General features: G+C 44.3%; 1 protein-coding gene across 1 annotated transcript in view; it reads right to left on the reverse strand.

The window, feature by feature from the left end:
* Positions 1–8,702: 8,702 nt before the first annotated feature.
* LOC124028489 (transmembrane channel-like protein 6) overlaps positions 8,703–15,458 on the reverse strand; it is a gene marked incomplete at its 5' end in the record, with an annotated part of 16,020 nt that continues 9,264 nt past the window's right edge. Inside the window, 6 exon segments of the mRNA XM_046340530.1 lie at positions 8,703–9,163; positions 9,294–9,392; positions 13,005–13,083; positions 13,582–13,758; positions 14,246–14,379; positions 14,630–14,705. Coding sequence (XP_046196486.1) covers positions 9,149–9,163; positions 9,294–9,392; positions 13,005–13,083; positions 13,582–13,758; positions 14,246–14,379; positions 14,630–14,705 — 580 coding nt within the window.

Genomic DNA, 15,458 nt, shown 5'->3' on the forward strand with positions numbered 1-15,458 from the left:
TATGTGGGTAATGGGAGGGATGGATGGATGGATGATACAGTATGTGGGGAATGGGAGAGATGTCTGGATGGATGGATGATACAGTATGTGGGGGATGGGAGAGATGTTTGGATGGATGATACAGTATGTGGGGAATGGGAGAGATGTCTGGATGGATGGATGATACAGTATGTGTGGAATGGGAGAGATGTCTGGATGGATGGATGATACAGTATGTGGGGAATGGGAGAGATGTCTGGATGGATGGATGGATGATACAGTATGTGGGGAATGGGAGAGATGTCTGGATGGATGGATGATACAGTATGTGGGGAATGGGAGAGATGTCTGGATGGATGGATGATACAGTATGTGGGGAATGGGAGAGATGTCTGGATGGATGGATGATGTATGGATGGATGATACAGTATGTGGGGAATGGGAGAGATGTCTGGATGGATGGATGATACAGTAGGTGGGGAATGGGAGAGATGTCTGGATGGATGATACAGTAGGTGGGGAATGGGAGAGATGTCTGGATGGATGGATGATACAGTATGTGGGGAATGGGAGAGATGTCTGGATGGATGGATGATACAGTAGGTGGGGAATGGGAGAGATGTCTGGATGGATGATACAGTATGTGGGGAATGGGAGAGATGTCTGGATGGATGATGTCTGGATGGATGATACAGTATGTGGGGAATGGGAGAGATGTCTGGATGGATGGATGATACAGTAGGTGGGGAATGGGAGAGATGTCTGGATGGATGGATGATACAGTAGGTGGGGAATGGGAGAGATGTCTGGATGGATGGATGATACAGTATGTGGGGAATGGGAGAGATGTCTGGATGGATGGATGATACAGTATGTGGGGAATGGGAGACATGTCTGGATGGATGACACAGTATGTGGGGAATGGGAGAGATGTCTGGATGGATGGATGATACAGTATGTGGGGAATGGGAGAGATGTCTGGATGGATGATACAGTATGTGGGTAATGGGAGGGATGGATGGATGGATGATACAGTATGTGGGGAATGGGAGAGATGTCTGGATGGATGGATGATACAGTATGTGGGGGATGGGAGAGATGTTTGGATGGATGATACAGTATGTGGGGAATGGGAGAGATGTCTGGATGGATGGATGATACAGTATGTGGGAATGGGAGAGATGTCTGGATGGATGGATGATACAGTATGTGGGGAATGGGAGAGATGTCTGGATGGATGGATGATACAGTATGTGGGGAATGGGAGAGATGTCTGGATGGATGGATGATACAGTATGTGGGGAATGGGAGAGATGTCTGGATGGATGGATGATACAGTATGTGGGGAATGGGAGAGATGTCTGGATGGATGGATGATGTATGGATGGATGATACAGTATGTGGGGAATGGGAGAGATGTCTGGATGGATGGATGATACAGTAGGTGGGGAATGGGAGAGATGTCTGGATGGATGATACAGTAGGTGGGGAATGGGAGAGATGTCTGGATGGATGGATGATACAGTATGTGGGGAATGGGAGAGATGTCTGGATGGATGGATGATACAGTAGGTGGGGAATGGGAGAGATGGATGGATGATACAGTATGTGGGGAATGGGAGAGATGTCTGGATGGATGATACAGTATGTGGGGAATGGGAGAGATGTCTGGATGGATGGATGGATGATACAGTATGTGAGGAATGGGAGAGATGTCTGGATGGATGACACAGTATGTGGGGAATGGGAGAGATGTCTGGATGGATGGATGATGTCTGGATGGATGATACAGTATGTGGGGAATGGGAGAGATGTCTGGATGGATGGATGATACAGTATGTGGGGAATGGGAGAGATGTCTGGATGGATGATACAGTATGTGGGGAATGGGAGAGATGTCTGGATGGATGATGTCTGGATGGATGATACAGTATGTGGGGAATGGGAGAGATGTCTGGATGGATGGATGATACAGTAGGTGGGGAATGGGAGAGATGTCTGGATGGATGGATGATACAGTAGGTGGGGAATGGGAGAGATGTCTGGATGGATGGATGATACAGTATGTGGGGAATGGGAGAGATGGATGGATGGATGATACAGTATGTGGGGGATGGGAGAGATGTCTGGATGGATGGATGATACAGTATGTGGGGAATGGGAGAGATGGATGGATGGATGATACAGTATGTGGGGGATGGGAGAGATGTCTGGATGGATGGATGATACAGTATGTGGGGAATGGGAGAGATGGATGGATGGATGATACAGTATGTGGGGGATGGGAGAGATGTCTGGATGGATGGATGATACAGTATGTGGGGAATGGGAGAGATGTCTGGATGGATGATACAGTATGTGGGGAATGGTAGGGATGGATGGATGGATGATACAGTATGTGGGGGATGGGAGAGATGTCTGGATGGATGGATGATACAGTATGTGGGGAATGGGAGAGATGGATGGATGGATGATACAGTATGTGGGGGATGGGAGAGATGTCTGGATGGATGGATGATACAGTATGTGGGGAATGGGAGAGATGTCTGGATGGATGATACAGTATGTGGGGAATGGGAGGGATGGATGGATGGATGATACAGTATGTGGGGAATGAGAGAGATGTCTGGATGGATGGATGATACAGTATGTGGGGGATGGGAGAGATGTTTGGATGGATGATACAGTATGTGGGGAATGGGAGAGATGTCTGGATGGATGGATGATACAGTATGTGGGGAATGGGAGACATGTCTGGATGGATGACACAGTATGTGGGGAATGGGAGAGATGTCTGGATGGATGGATGATACAGTATGTGGGGGATGGGAGAGATGGATGGATGGATGGATGATATACAGTATGTGGGGGATGGGAGAGATGTCTGGATGGATGGATGATACAGTATGTGGGGAATGGGAGGGATGGATGGATGATACAGTATGTGGGGAATGAGAGAGATGTCTGGATGGATGGATGATACAGTATGTGGGGAATGGGAGAGATGTCTGGATGGATGGATGATACAGTATGTGGGGAATGGGAGACATGTCTGGATGGATGACACAGTATGTGGGGAATGGGAGAGATGTCTGGATGGATGGATGATACAGTATGTGGGGAATGGGAGAGATGTCTGGATGGATGGATGATACAGTATGTGGGTAATGGGAGGGATGGATGGATGATACAGTATGTGGGGAATGGGAGAGATGTCTGGATGGATGGATGATACAGTATGTGGGGGATGGGAGAGATGTTTGGATGGATGATACAGTATGTGGGGAATGGGAGAGATGTCTGGATGGATGGATGATACAGTATGTGGGGAATGGGAGAGATGTCTGGATGGATGGATGATACAGTATGTGGGGAATGGGAGAGATGTCTGGATGGATGGATGATACAGTATGTGGGGAATGGGAGAGATGTCTGGATGGATGGATGATACAGTATGTGGGGAATGGGAGAGATGTCTGGATGGATGGATGATACAGTATGTGGGGAATGGGAGAGATGTCTGGATGGATGGATGATGTATGGATGGATGATACAGTATGTGGGGAATGGGAGAGATGTCTGGATGGATGGATGATACAGTAGGTGGGGAATGGGAGAGATGTCTGGATGGATGATACAGTAGGTGGGGAATGGGAGAGATGTCTGGATGGATGGATGATACAGTATGTGGGGAATGGGAGAGATGTCTGGATGGATGGATGATACAGTAGGTGGGGAATGGGAGAGATGGATGGATGATACAGTATGTGGGGAATGGGAGAGATGTCTGGATGGATGATACAGTATGTGGGGAATGGGAGAGATGTCTGGATGGATGGATGATACAGTATGTGAGGAATGGGAGAGATGTCTGGATGGATGACACAGTATGTGGGGAATGGGAGAGATGTCTGGATGGATGGATGATGTCTGGATGGATGATACAGTATGTGGGGAATGGGAGAGATGTCTGGATGGATGGATGATACAGTATGTGGGGAATGGGAGACATGTCTGGATGGATGACACAGTATGTGGGGAATGGGAGAGATGTCTGGATGGATGGATGATACAGTATGTGGGGAATGGGAGAGATGTCTGGATGGATGATACAGTATGTGGGTAATGGGAGGGATGGATGGATGGATGATACAGTATGTGGGGAATGGGAGAGATGTCTGGATGGATGGATGATACAGTATGTGGGGGATGGGAGAGATGTTTGGATGGATGATACAGTATGTGGGGAATGGGAGAGATGTCTGGATGGATGGATGATACAGTATGTGTGGAATGGGAGAGATGTCTGGATGGATGGATGATACAGTATGTGGGGAATGGGAGAGATGTCTGGATGGATGGATGATACAGTAGGTGGGGAATGGGAGAGATGGATGGATGATACAGTATGTGGGGAATGGGAGAGATGTCTGGATGGATGATACAGTATGTGGGGAATGGGAGAGATGTCTGGATGGATGGATGGATGATACAGTATGTGAGGAATGGGAGAGATGTCTGGATGGATGACACAGTATGTGGGGAATGGGAGAGATGTCTGGATGGATGGATGATGTCTGGATGGATGATACAGTATGTGGGGAATGGGAGAGATGTCTGGATGGATGGATGATACAGTATGTGGGGAATGGGAGAGATGTCTGGATGGATGATACAGTATGTGGGGAATGGGAGAGATGTCTGGATGGATGATGTCTGGATGGATGATACAGTATGTGGGGAATGGGAGAGATGTCTGGATGGATGGATGATACAGTAGGTGGGGAATGGGAGAGATGTCTGGATGGATGGATGATACAGTAGGTGGGGAATGGGAGAGATGTCTGGATGGATGGATGATACAGTATGTGGGGAATGGGAGAGATGTCTGGATAGATGGATGATACAGTATGTGGGGAATGGGAGGGATGTCTGGATGGATGATACAGTAGGTGGGGAATGGGAGATTTGTCTGGATGGATGATACAGTAGGTGGGGAATGGGAGAGATGTCTGGATGGATGATACAGTAGGTGGGGAATGGGAGAGATGTCTGGATGGATGATACAGTAGGTGGGGAATGGGAGATTTATGATATGGCTCTCTCTACTGGAGGTTTTGAGAATTACAAACATTTGTATTCTTGCTGCTTCCAACTCTCCCTGGGTGAATACTACTGAATGGTGCTTTTAGCCACATATGCTTTTGTACAAGGATAATAATGGGCTATACTTTAGTATCTCTAAAAGGTTATGTGATTAACTGGATAATAATGGGCTATACTTTAGTATCTCTAAAAGGTTATGTGATTAACTGGATAATAATGGGCTATACTTTAGTATCTCTAAAAGGTTATGTGATTAACTGGATAATAATGGGCTATACTTTAGTATCTCTAAAAGGTTATGTGATTAACTGGATAATAATGGGCTATACTTTAGTATCTCTAAAAGTTATGTGATTAACTGAGTTGGTAGAGCATGGCGCTTGTAACGCCAGGGTAGTGGGTTCGATCCCCGGGACCACCCATACGTAGAATGTATGCACACATGACTGTAAGTCGCTTTGGATAAAAGCGTCTGCTAAATGGCACATATATATATATATAACTGGATAATAATGGGCTATACTTTAGCATCTCTAAAAGGTTATGTGATTAACTGGATAATAATGGGCTATACTTTAGTATCTCTAAAAGGTTATGTGATTAACTGGATAATAATGGGCTATACTTTAGTATCTCTAAAAGGTTATGTGATTAACTGGATAATAATGGGCTATACTTTAGTGTTGAATAATAGAAAGAGGTATGTTTCAATGATTTATATTAGATTTCTCCACTGAAAAGTACAAGTGCAGCATAACCACTAGGTAAACATCAGAGAAGCAAATACACACACAAATATGTTAAAACATTTAATTTCGTATAAAGTATACAAACAAAACAACTTAAAAACAATAAGAGACATTCAAATAACGTACTGTTCCAGTGGTTGATCTTCTAAGACCATTTCCTGTTTGAACGAACCAATCAGATTGCCCGATACTAAGAAGTGGATTCTTCCTACAGAGTCAGTAAACAGAGGATGCATCCAAAAAGGTACCCTATTCCCTACATAGTGCACTACGTACGACCAGCGCCCTATACAGTAGTGCACTACGTACGACCAGCGCCCTATACAGTAGTGCACTACGTACGACCAGCGCCCTATACAGTAGTGCACTACGTACGACCAGCGCCCTATACAGTAGTGCACTACGTACGACCAGCGCCCTATACAGTAGTGCACTACGTGCGACCAGCGCCCTATACAGTAGTGCACTACGTACGACCAGCACCCTATACAGTAGTGCACTACGTACGACCAGCGCCCTATACAGTAGTGCACTACGTACGACCAGCGCCCTATACATAGTGCACTACGTACGACCAGCGCCCTATACAGTTGTGCACTACGTACGACCAGCGCCCTATACAGTAGTGCACTACGTACGACCAGCACCCTATACAGTAGTGCACTACGTACGACCAGCACCCTATACAGTAGTGCACTACGTACGACCAGCACCCTATACAGTAGTGCACTACGTACGACCAGCACCCTATACAGTAGTGCACTACGTACGACCAGCGCCCTATACAGTAGTGCACTACGTACGACCAGCACCCTATACAGTAGTGCACTACGTACGACCAGCGCCCTATACAGTAGTGCACTACGTACGACCAGCGCCCTATACAGTTGTGCACTACGTACGACCAGCGCCCTATACAGTTGTGCACTACGTACGACCAGCGCCCTATACAGTTGTGCACTACGTACGACCAGCGCCCTATACAGTTGTGCACTACGTACGACCAGCGCCCTATACAGTTGTGCACTACGTACGACCAGCGCCCTATACAGTTGTGCACTACGTACGACCAGCGCCCTATACAGTAGTGCACTACGTACGACCAGCGCCCTATACAGTAGTGCACTACGTACGACCAGCGCCCTATACAGTTGTGCACTACGTGGTTGACCAGCGCCCTATACAGTAGTGCACTACGTACGACCAGCGCCCTATACAGTTGTGCACTACGTACGACCAGCGCCCTATACAGTAGTGCACTACGTACGACCAGCGCCCTATACAGTTGTGCACTACGTACGACCAGCGCCCTATACAGTAGTGCACTACGTACGACCAGCGCCCTATACAGTAGTGCACTACGTACGACCAGCGCCCTATACAGTAGTGCACTACGTACGACCAGCGCCCTATACAGTTGTGCACTACGTACGACCAGCGCCCTATACAGTAGTGCACTACGTACGACCAGCGCCCTATACAGTAGTGCACTACGTACGACCAGCGCCCTATACAGTTGTGCACTACGTATGACCAGCGCCCTATACAGTTGTGCACTACGTACGACCAGCACCCTATACAGTTGTGCACTACGTACGACCAGCGCCCTATACAGTAGTGCACTACGTACGACCAGCGCCCTATACAGTTGTGCACTACGTACGACCAGCGCCCTATACAGTAGTGCACTACGTACGACCAGCGCCCTATACAGTTGTGCACTACGTACGACCAGCGCCCTATACAGTTGTGCACTACGTACGACCAGCGCCCTATACAGTAGTGCACTACGTACGACCAGCGCCCTATACAGTTGTGCACTACGTACGACCAGCGCCCTATACAGTTGTGCACTACGTACGACCAGCGCCCTATACAGTAGTGCACTACGTACGACCAGCGCCCTATACAGTTGTGCACTACGTACGACCAGCGCCCTATACAGTTGTGCACTACGTACGACCAGCGCCCTATACAGTTGTGCACTACGTACGACCAGCGCCCTATACAGTTGTGCACTACGTACGACCAGCGCCATTATACAGTTGTGCACTACGTACGACCAGCGCCCTAAACAGTTGTGCACTACGTACGACCAGCGCCCTATACAGTAGTGCACTACGTACGACCAGCGCCCTATACAGTTGTGCACTACGTACGACCAGCGCCCTATACAGTTGTGCACTACGTACGACCAGCGCCCTATAAAGTTGTGCACTATGTAGGGAAGAGTGCCATTTCAGAAGCAGTGTGTTGACCACCAATTAACATAAAAACATCATTTTATATCAGAAACGGAAAGAAATAACATATTTGTTCACAGTTGGTATGAAAGGACTGTTGACAAAATACCTGTTTATACAATAAAAACATCTAAAGTAATAAAAACATTAAAAACTATTTACAATTAAAAAAAATACAAATCCTAGATTTGACAGAATTCACCCTGCTTAACAATGCCACTGGTTTAATCCTTTGTGCAACGTTGGCAGCTTGTTGGCATTTCATATGTTCCCTATTCAGAGTTGTGAGGGAAAAAGAGATTGTTTCTAAAAAGCGCATTCCGTTCTGTGTCCCTACAAGCACACCGTATCCCAGTCTCGTTTCCTCACCTCTTCACCCCTACATCCTCTCTCATGACCAGGGCTTCCAATCCAAGTTTAAAAAAGGACAAAGATCCTTGGCTGAAAGTATTGAGCTTCGATAAACCATTGTTTTGTGACAGTGGCATGTCCTTTCATTTACATGAAGAATAAACAGTAAGGTGGAGCCTATGGCCTGGCCATAGTAAGATCCTATAAAGACAGTGGTCTTTTCCTATGTAGCCTAGTTACAGTAAATTGTAGCCTATGGCCTGGCCATAGTAAGTTCATAAAAACTCGGTGGTCTTTTCCTATGTAGCCTAGTTACAGTAAGGTGGAGCCTATGGCCTGGCCATAGTAAGATCCTATAAAGTGGTCTTTCCCTATGAGGTGTAGTCTGTTATTGGAAGAGGGAAAGCATGCTTTGTCCCATTCCCAATCCTATTCCCAATCCTTATAAGGACCAGCTTCCTGGGAAAGAGTGTGGATCCTATCAGATTCACGTTTTGGCGTCTGTGGGATTTGTTATTGTAAAGAAGTCAATTCCTTTATAGTCTCAACTCAGCTTCCTATGAGAATAGTTTTCCAGTTGAAGAATCCCTTAACAACTCTTCCCAGAGGCAGGAGAGGAGAGCTACATCCAGGTTGGTCCATTCAGGACATTTTCTGAGATATTCCCTCCAATGAGAAGGGAGAGAATGAACTTACTATGCCCTTTCAGTAGTTGGAATGCTAACAGTTGGAATCCTGGGAAGAGAACAGAAGAAAATGGTCAGAAATGTGAAATGTGAGCCAGGAAAAATTGGGAACAAAGGAATGCATGCAGCCATGCACACACACTCTCCTCCTTCAGGCACAGACTCTCTCTCTCACACACCTGACTGGCCTGACTGGTGAGTCTGCGAGGGGAGAGGGGTCGTTTCTGCTGGTGGATGGCCTGGAGACGAGTGATCAGGAACTTCTTATCCTCCCCCTCCTAGAGACACAATTTAATTTTACCTTTATGACTTTTACCAGGCAAGTCAGTTAAGAACACATTCTTATTTTCAATGATGGCCTGGGAACAGTGGGTTAACTGCCTGTTCAGGGGCAGAAAGACAGATTTGTACCTTGTCAGCTCTGGGTTTTGAACTCGCAACCTTCCGGTTACTAGTCCAACGCTCTAACCACTAGGCTACGCTGCCGCCCCACAATGACACAGGTCACCAGGGAACAGCCATGTAGCTGGCCATTATCACCTTATACACAGTGTTAGAACACTCCATTATCACCTTATACACAGTGTTATACACAGTGTTAGAACACTCCATTATCACCTTATACACAGTGTTAGAACACTCCATTATCACCTTATACACAGTGTTAGAACACTCCATTATCACCTTATACACAGTGTTATACACAGTGTTAGAACACTACATTATCACATTATACACAGTGTTATACACAGTGTTAGAACACTCCATTATCACCTTATACACAGTGTTAGAACACTCCATTATCACCTTATACACAGTGTTATACACAGTGTTAGAACACTCCATTATCACCTTATACACAGTGTTAGAACACTATTATCACCTTATACACAGTGTTATACACAGTGTTAGAACACTCCATTATCACATTATACACATTGTTAGAACACACCATTATCACCCTATACAGTGTTAGAACACTCCATTATCACATTATACACAGTGTTATACACAGTGTTAGAACACTCCATTATCACCTTATACACAGTGTTAGAACACTCCATTATCACCTTATACACAGTGTTAGAACACTCTATTATCACCTTATACACAGTGTTATACACAGTGTTAGAACACTACATTATCACATTATACACAGTGTTCGAACACTCCATTATCACCTTATACACAGTGTTAGAACACTCCATTATCACCTTATACACAGTGTTATACACAGTGTTAGAACACTCCATTATCACATTATACACAGTGTTATACACAGTGTTAGAACACTCCATTATCACCTTATACACAGTGTTAGAACACTCCATTATCACCTTATACACAGTGTTAGAACACTCTATTATCACCTTATACACAGTGTTATACACAGTGTTAGAACACTACATTATCACATTATACACAGTGTTCGAACACTCCATTATCACCTTATACACAGTGTTAGAACACTCCATTATCACCTTATACACAGTGTTATACACAGTGTTAGAACACTCCATTATCACATTATACACAGTGTTAGAACACTCCATTATCACCTTATACACAGTGTTATACACAGTGTTAGAACACTACATTATCACATTATACACAGTGTTATACACAGTGTTAGAACACTCCATTATCACCTTATACACAGTGTTAGAACACTCCATTATCACCTTATACACAGTGTTAGAACACTCCATTATCACCTTATACACAGTGTTAGAACACTCCATTATCACCTTATACACAGTGTTATACACAGTGTTAGAACACTCCATTATCACATTATACACAGTGTTAGAACACTCCATTATCACCTTATACACAGTGTTATACACAGTGTTAGAACACTCCATTATCACATTATACACAGTGTTAGAACACTCCATTATCACCTTATACACAGTGTTATACACAGTGTTAGAACACTCCATTATCACATTATACACAGTGTTAGAACACTCCATTATCACCTTATACACAGTGTTATACACAGTGTTAGAACACTACATTATCACATTATACACAGTGTTCGAACACTCCATTATCACCTTATACACAGTGTTAGAACACTCCATTATCACCTTATACACAGTGTTAGAACACTCCATTATCACATTATACAGTGTTAGAACACTCCATTATCACATTATACACATTGTTAGAACACACCATTATCACCCTATACAGTGTTAGAACACTCCATTATCACCTTATACAGTGTTAGAACACTCCATTATCACATTATACACAGTGCTAGAACGCTCCATTATCACCTTATACACAGTGTTAGAACACTCCATTATCACCTTATACACAGTGTTAGAACACTCCATTATCACATTATACACAGCGTCAGAACACTCCATTATCACCTTATACACAGTGTTAGAACACTCCATTATCACCTTATACAGTGTTAGAACACTCCATTATCACATTATACACAGTGTTAGAACACTCCATTATCACATTATACACAGTGTGAGTCATTTAGCAGACACTCTGATCCAGAGAGACTTACAGTTAGTGAGTCATTTAGCAGACACTCTGATCCAGAGAGACTTACAGTTAGTGAGTCATTTAGCAGACACTCTGATCCAGAGAGACTTACAGTTAGTGAGTCATTTAGCAGACACTGATCCAGAGAGACTTACAGTTAGTGAGTCATTTAGCAGACACTCTGATCCAGAGAGACTTACAGTTAGTGAGTCATTTAGCAGACACTCTGATCCAGAGAGACTTACAGTTAGTGCATTCATCTTATGATAGCTAGGTGAGACAACCACATCACAGTCATAGTAAGTACATTTTGTCTCAATAAAGTAGTTATCAGCGAAGCCAGACGTGGTCAGGTGGGAAAAGGGATTATTTAAGATCCTCTTTGCAGAGGAAGGGTTTCAGATGTTTTCTACAGGTTCATATTTACTACAGTGTTATTATGACCGTTCTGTAATAAAAGGAGGTGAACGTTTTCTATCTGGATAACACTGTTATGAAGGGTTAAGTCACACTGTTATGAAGGGTTAAGTCACACTGTTATGAAGGGTTAAGTCACTGTTATGAAGGGTTGAGTCACACTGTTATGAAGGGTTAAGTCACACTGTTATGTAGGGTTCATTCACACTGTTATGAAGGGTTAAGTCACACTGTTATGAAGGGTTAAGTCACACTGTTATGAAGGGTGAAGTCACACTGTTATGAAGGGTGAAGTCACACTGTTATGAAGGGTTAAGTCACACTGTTATGAAGGGTTAAGTCACACTGTTATTAAGGGTTAAGTCACACTGTTATGAAGGGTTGAGTCACCCTGTTATGAAGGGTTGAGTCACACTGTTATGAAGGGTTAAGTCACACTGTTATGAAGGGTTAAGTCACACTGTTATGAAGGGTGAAGTCACACTGTTATGAAGGGTTAAGTCACACTGTTATGAAGGGTTAAGTCACACTGTTATGAAGGGTTAAGTCACACTGTTATGAAGGGTTAAGTCACACTGTTATGAAGGGTTAAGTCACACTGTTATGAAGGGTTAAGTCACACTGTTATGAAGGGTTGAGTCACACTGTTATGAAGGGTTGAGTCACAATGTTATGAAGGGTTAAGTCACACTTATGAAGGGTTAAGTCACACTGTTATGAAGGGTTAAGTCACACTTATGAAGGGTTAACTCACTTATGAAGGGTTAAGTCACACTGTTATGAAGGGTTAAGTCACACTGTTATGAAGGGTTAAGTCACACTTATGAAGGGTTAACTCACTTATGAAGGGTTAAGTCACACTGTTATGAAGGGTTAAGTCACACTGTTATGAAGGGTTAAGTCACACTGTTATAAAGGGTTAAGTCACATTAGTATTGTATAAGAGAGTTGAGAGACGTTACGTTTTCTATTTGCTCCTGCAGCAGACTGATAATCTTCCTCTGTCCATCCACCACCTGGGTGTTGAAGTAAATCACTATCCTGAGAGACACAGAGAGACAGTATGAAAACACACAACCTTCTCTTTTACAGAGATACTGACAGAAATGATCAAAGCAACCTGAAGGAACTTAGTTTGTGTCAAATCCCTCAAGCTATCATCCTAACAGAGTTTCTCCACCATGTAGCTGTGAGCTCGCTCAGTCAGTTAGTCAGTCAGACAGACTCTCTCTATGTGTGTCTTTACACCGGTCTGTCTGTCTGTCTGTCTGTCTGTCTGTCTGTCTGTCTGTCTGTCTGTCTGTCTGTCTGTCTGTCTGTCTGTCTGTCTGTCTGTCTGTCTGTCTGTCTGTCTGTCTGTCTGTCTGTCTGTCGGTCTGTCTGTCTGTCGGTCTGTCTGTCTGTCTGTCGGTCGGTCTGTCGGTCTGTCTGTCGGTCTGTGTGTCGGTCTGTCTGTCGGTCTGTCTGTCTGTCGGTCTGTCGGTCTGTCGGTCTGTCTGTCGGTCTGTCTGTCGGTCTGTCTGTCTGTGTGCAACTCACAGGAAGATCCCAGCAGCGAGGAACAGAAACAGAGGGTTCTCCACTATGTAGCTGTGAGCCCAGGCTAACCAGGCCAGGTTAGGGTTGTGTGTCTCCAGCTCCTTCACCCACAGCTTCCCTGACTGGAACATAGTGGACAGGCTGCGGAACGGACCGCATGACTCAGACGGACGGATACTGGAGGGAGAGAGATTGATATACTACCTTATCTATGTGGATAATGTATATTGACTGGAACATAGTGGACAGATACTGGAGGGAGAGAGATTGATATACTACCTTATCTATGTGGATAATGTATATTGACTGGAACATAGTGGACAGATACTGGAGGGAGAGAGATTGATATACTACCTTATCTATGTGGATAATGTATATTGCAGGTGTGTGTGTGTTCAACATCTTCAGTGTGTGTTCAACATCTCCAGTGTGTGTTCAACATCTTCAGTGTGTGTTCAACATCTTCAGTGTGTGTTCAACATCTCCAGTGTGTGTTCAACATCTTCAGTGTGTGTTCAACATCTTCAGTGTGTGTTCAACATCTTCAGTGTGTGTTCAACATCTTCAGTGTGTGTTCAACATCTTCAGTGTGTGTTCAACATCTTCAGTGTGTGTTCAACATCTCCAGTATGTGTGTTACTGATATCTGTCCATCTCTCCTTACCTCCACATGGTGTAGCTGACACAAACAGCAGCCCCCAGGAAGGAAGGGCAGCAGAGGAGAGTGATGAAGATGGTGCTCATCTGACTGGCCCTATAGGGCTTCCTAGGGGACTGGCAGTTCATCATCACACTAGTCTGGTGGGGGACACACACAGAGAGAGAGAGAGAGTACTGTCAGGATATGGTCAGAGAACAGTTTGTGAGTCAAGACAAGGTTAAAGGTAATTTGACATTCAGTTGAAGTTGGATAGTAATTAGTCTACATAGTCCAGTTACCAGTATGATCATGGCACATTGATAATAACAGGATAACCTACCTGCTTCATGTAGAAGAGAAGTTACCAGTATGATCATGGCACAGTGATCAGAACATAGGAGAACCTACCTGCTTCATGTAGAAGAGAAGCAGTAGTTTGATGATCTGTACAGCAGGAAGCAGAGGAGTGAACAACACCCCCAACCTAAACAACACAGACATGATACAACATCACTACAACACAGACATGATACAACATCACTACAACATCACTACAACCTAAACAACACAGACATGATACAACATCACTACAACCTAAACAACACAGACATGATACAACATCACTACAACATCACTACAACCTCCACAACACAGACATGATACAACATCACTACAACATCACTACAACCTCCACAACACAGACATGATACAACATCACTACAACATCACTACAACCTCCTCAACACAGACATGATACAACATCACTACAACCTAAACAACACAGACATGATACAACATCACTACAACCTCCACAACACAGACATGATACAACATCACTACAGGGTTTAGACTAGGTGCAGGGTTTAGACTAGGTGCAGGGTTTAGACTAGGTGCAGGGTTTAGACTAGGTGCAGGGTTTAGACTAGGTGCAGGGTTGAGGCTAGGTGCAGGGTTTAGACTAGCTGCAGGGTTTCAAATCAAATCAAATCAAATCAAAATCAAATCAAATCAAATCAAATCAAATTTTATTTGTCACATACACATGGTTAGCAGATGTTAATGCGAGTGTAGCGAAATGCTTGTGCTTCTAGTTCCGACAATGCAGTGATAACCAACAAGTAATCTAACTAACAATTCCAAAACTACTGTCTTATACACAGTGTAAGGGGATAAGGAACATGTACATAAGGATATATGAATGAGTGATGGGTTTAGACTAGGTGCAGGGTTTAGACTA

Source organism: Oncorhynchus gorbuscha, unplaced genomic scaffold (assembly GCF_021184085.1).
Source record: "Oncorhynchus gorbuscha isolate QuinsamMale2020 ecotype Even-year unplaced genomic scaffold, OgorEven_v1.0 Un_scaffold_4275, whole genome shotgun sequence".
NCBI lineage: Eukaryota > Metazoa > Chordata > Actinopteri > Salmoniformes > Salmonidae > Oncorhynchus > Oncorhynchus gorbuscha.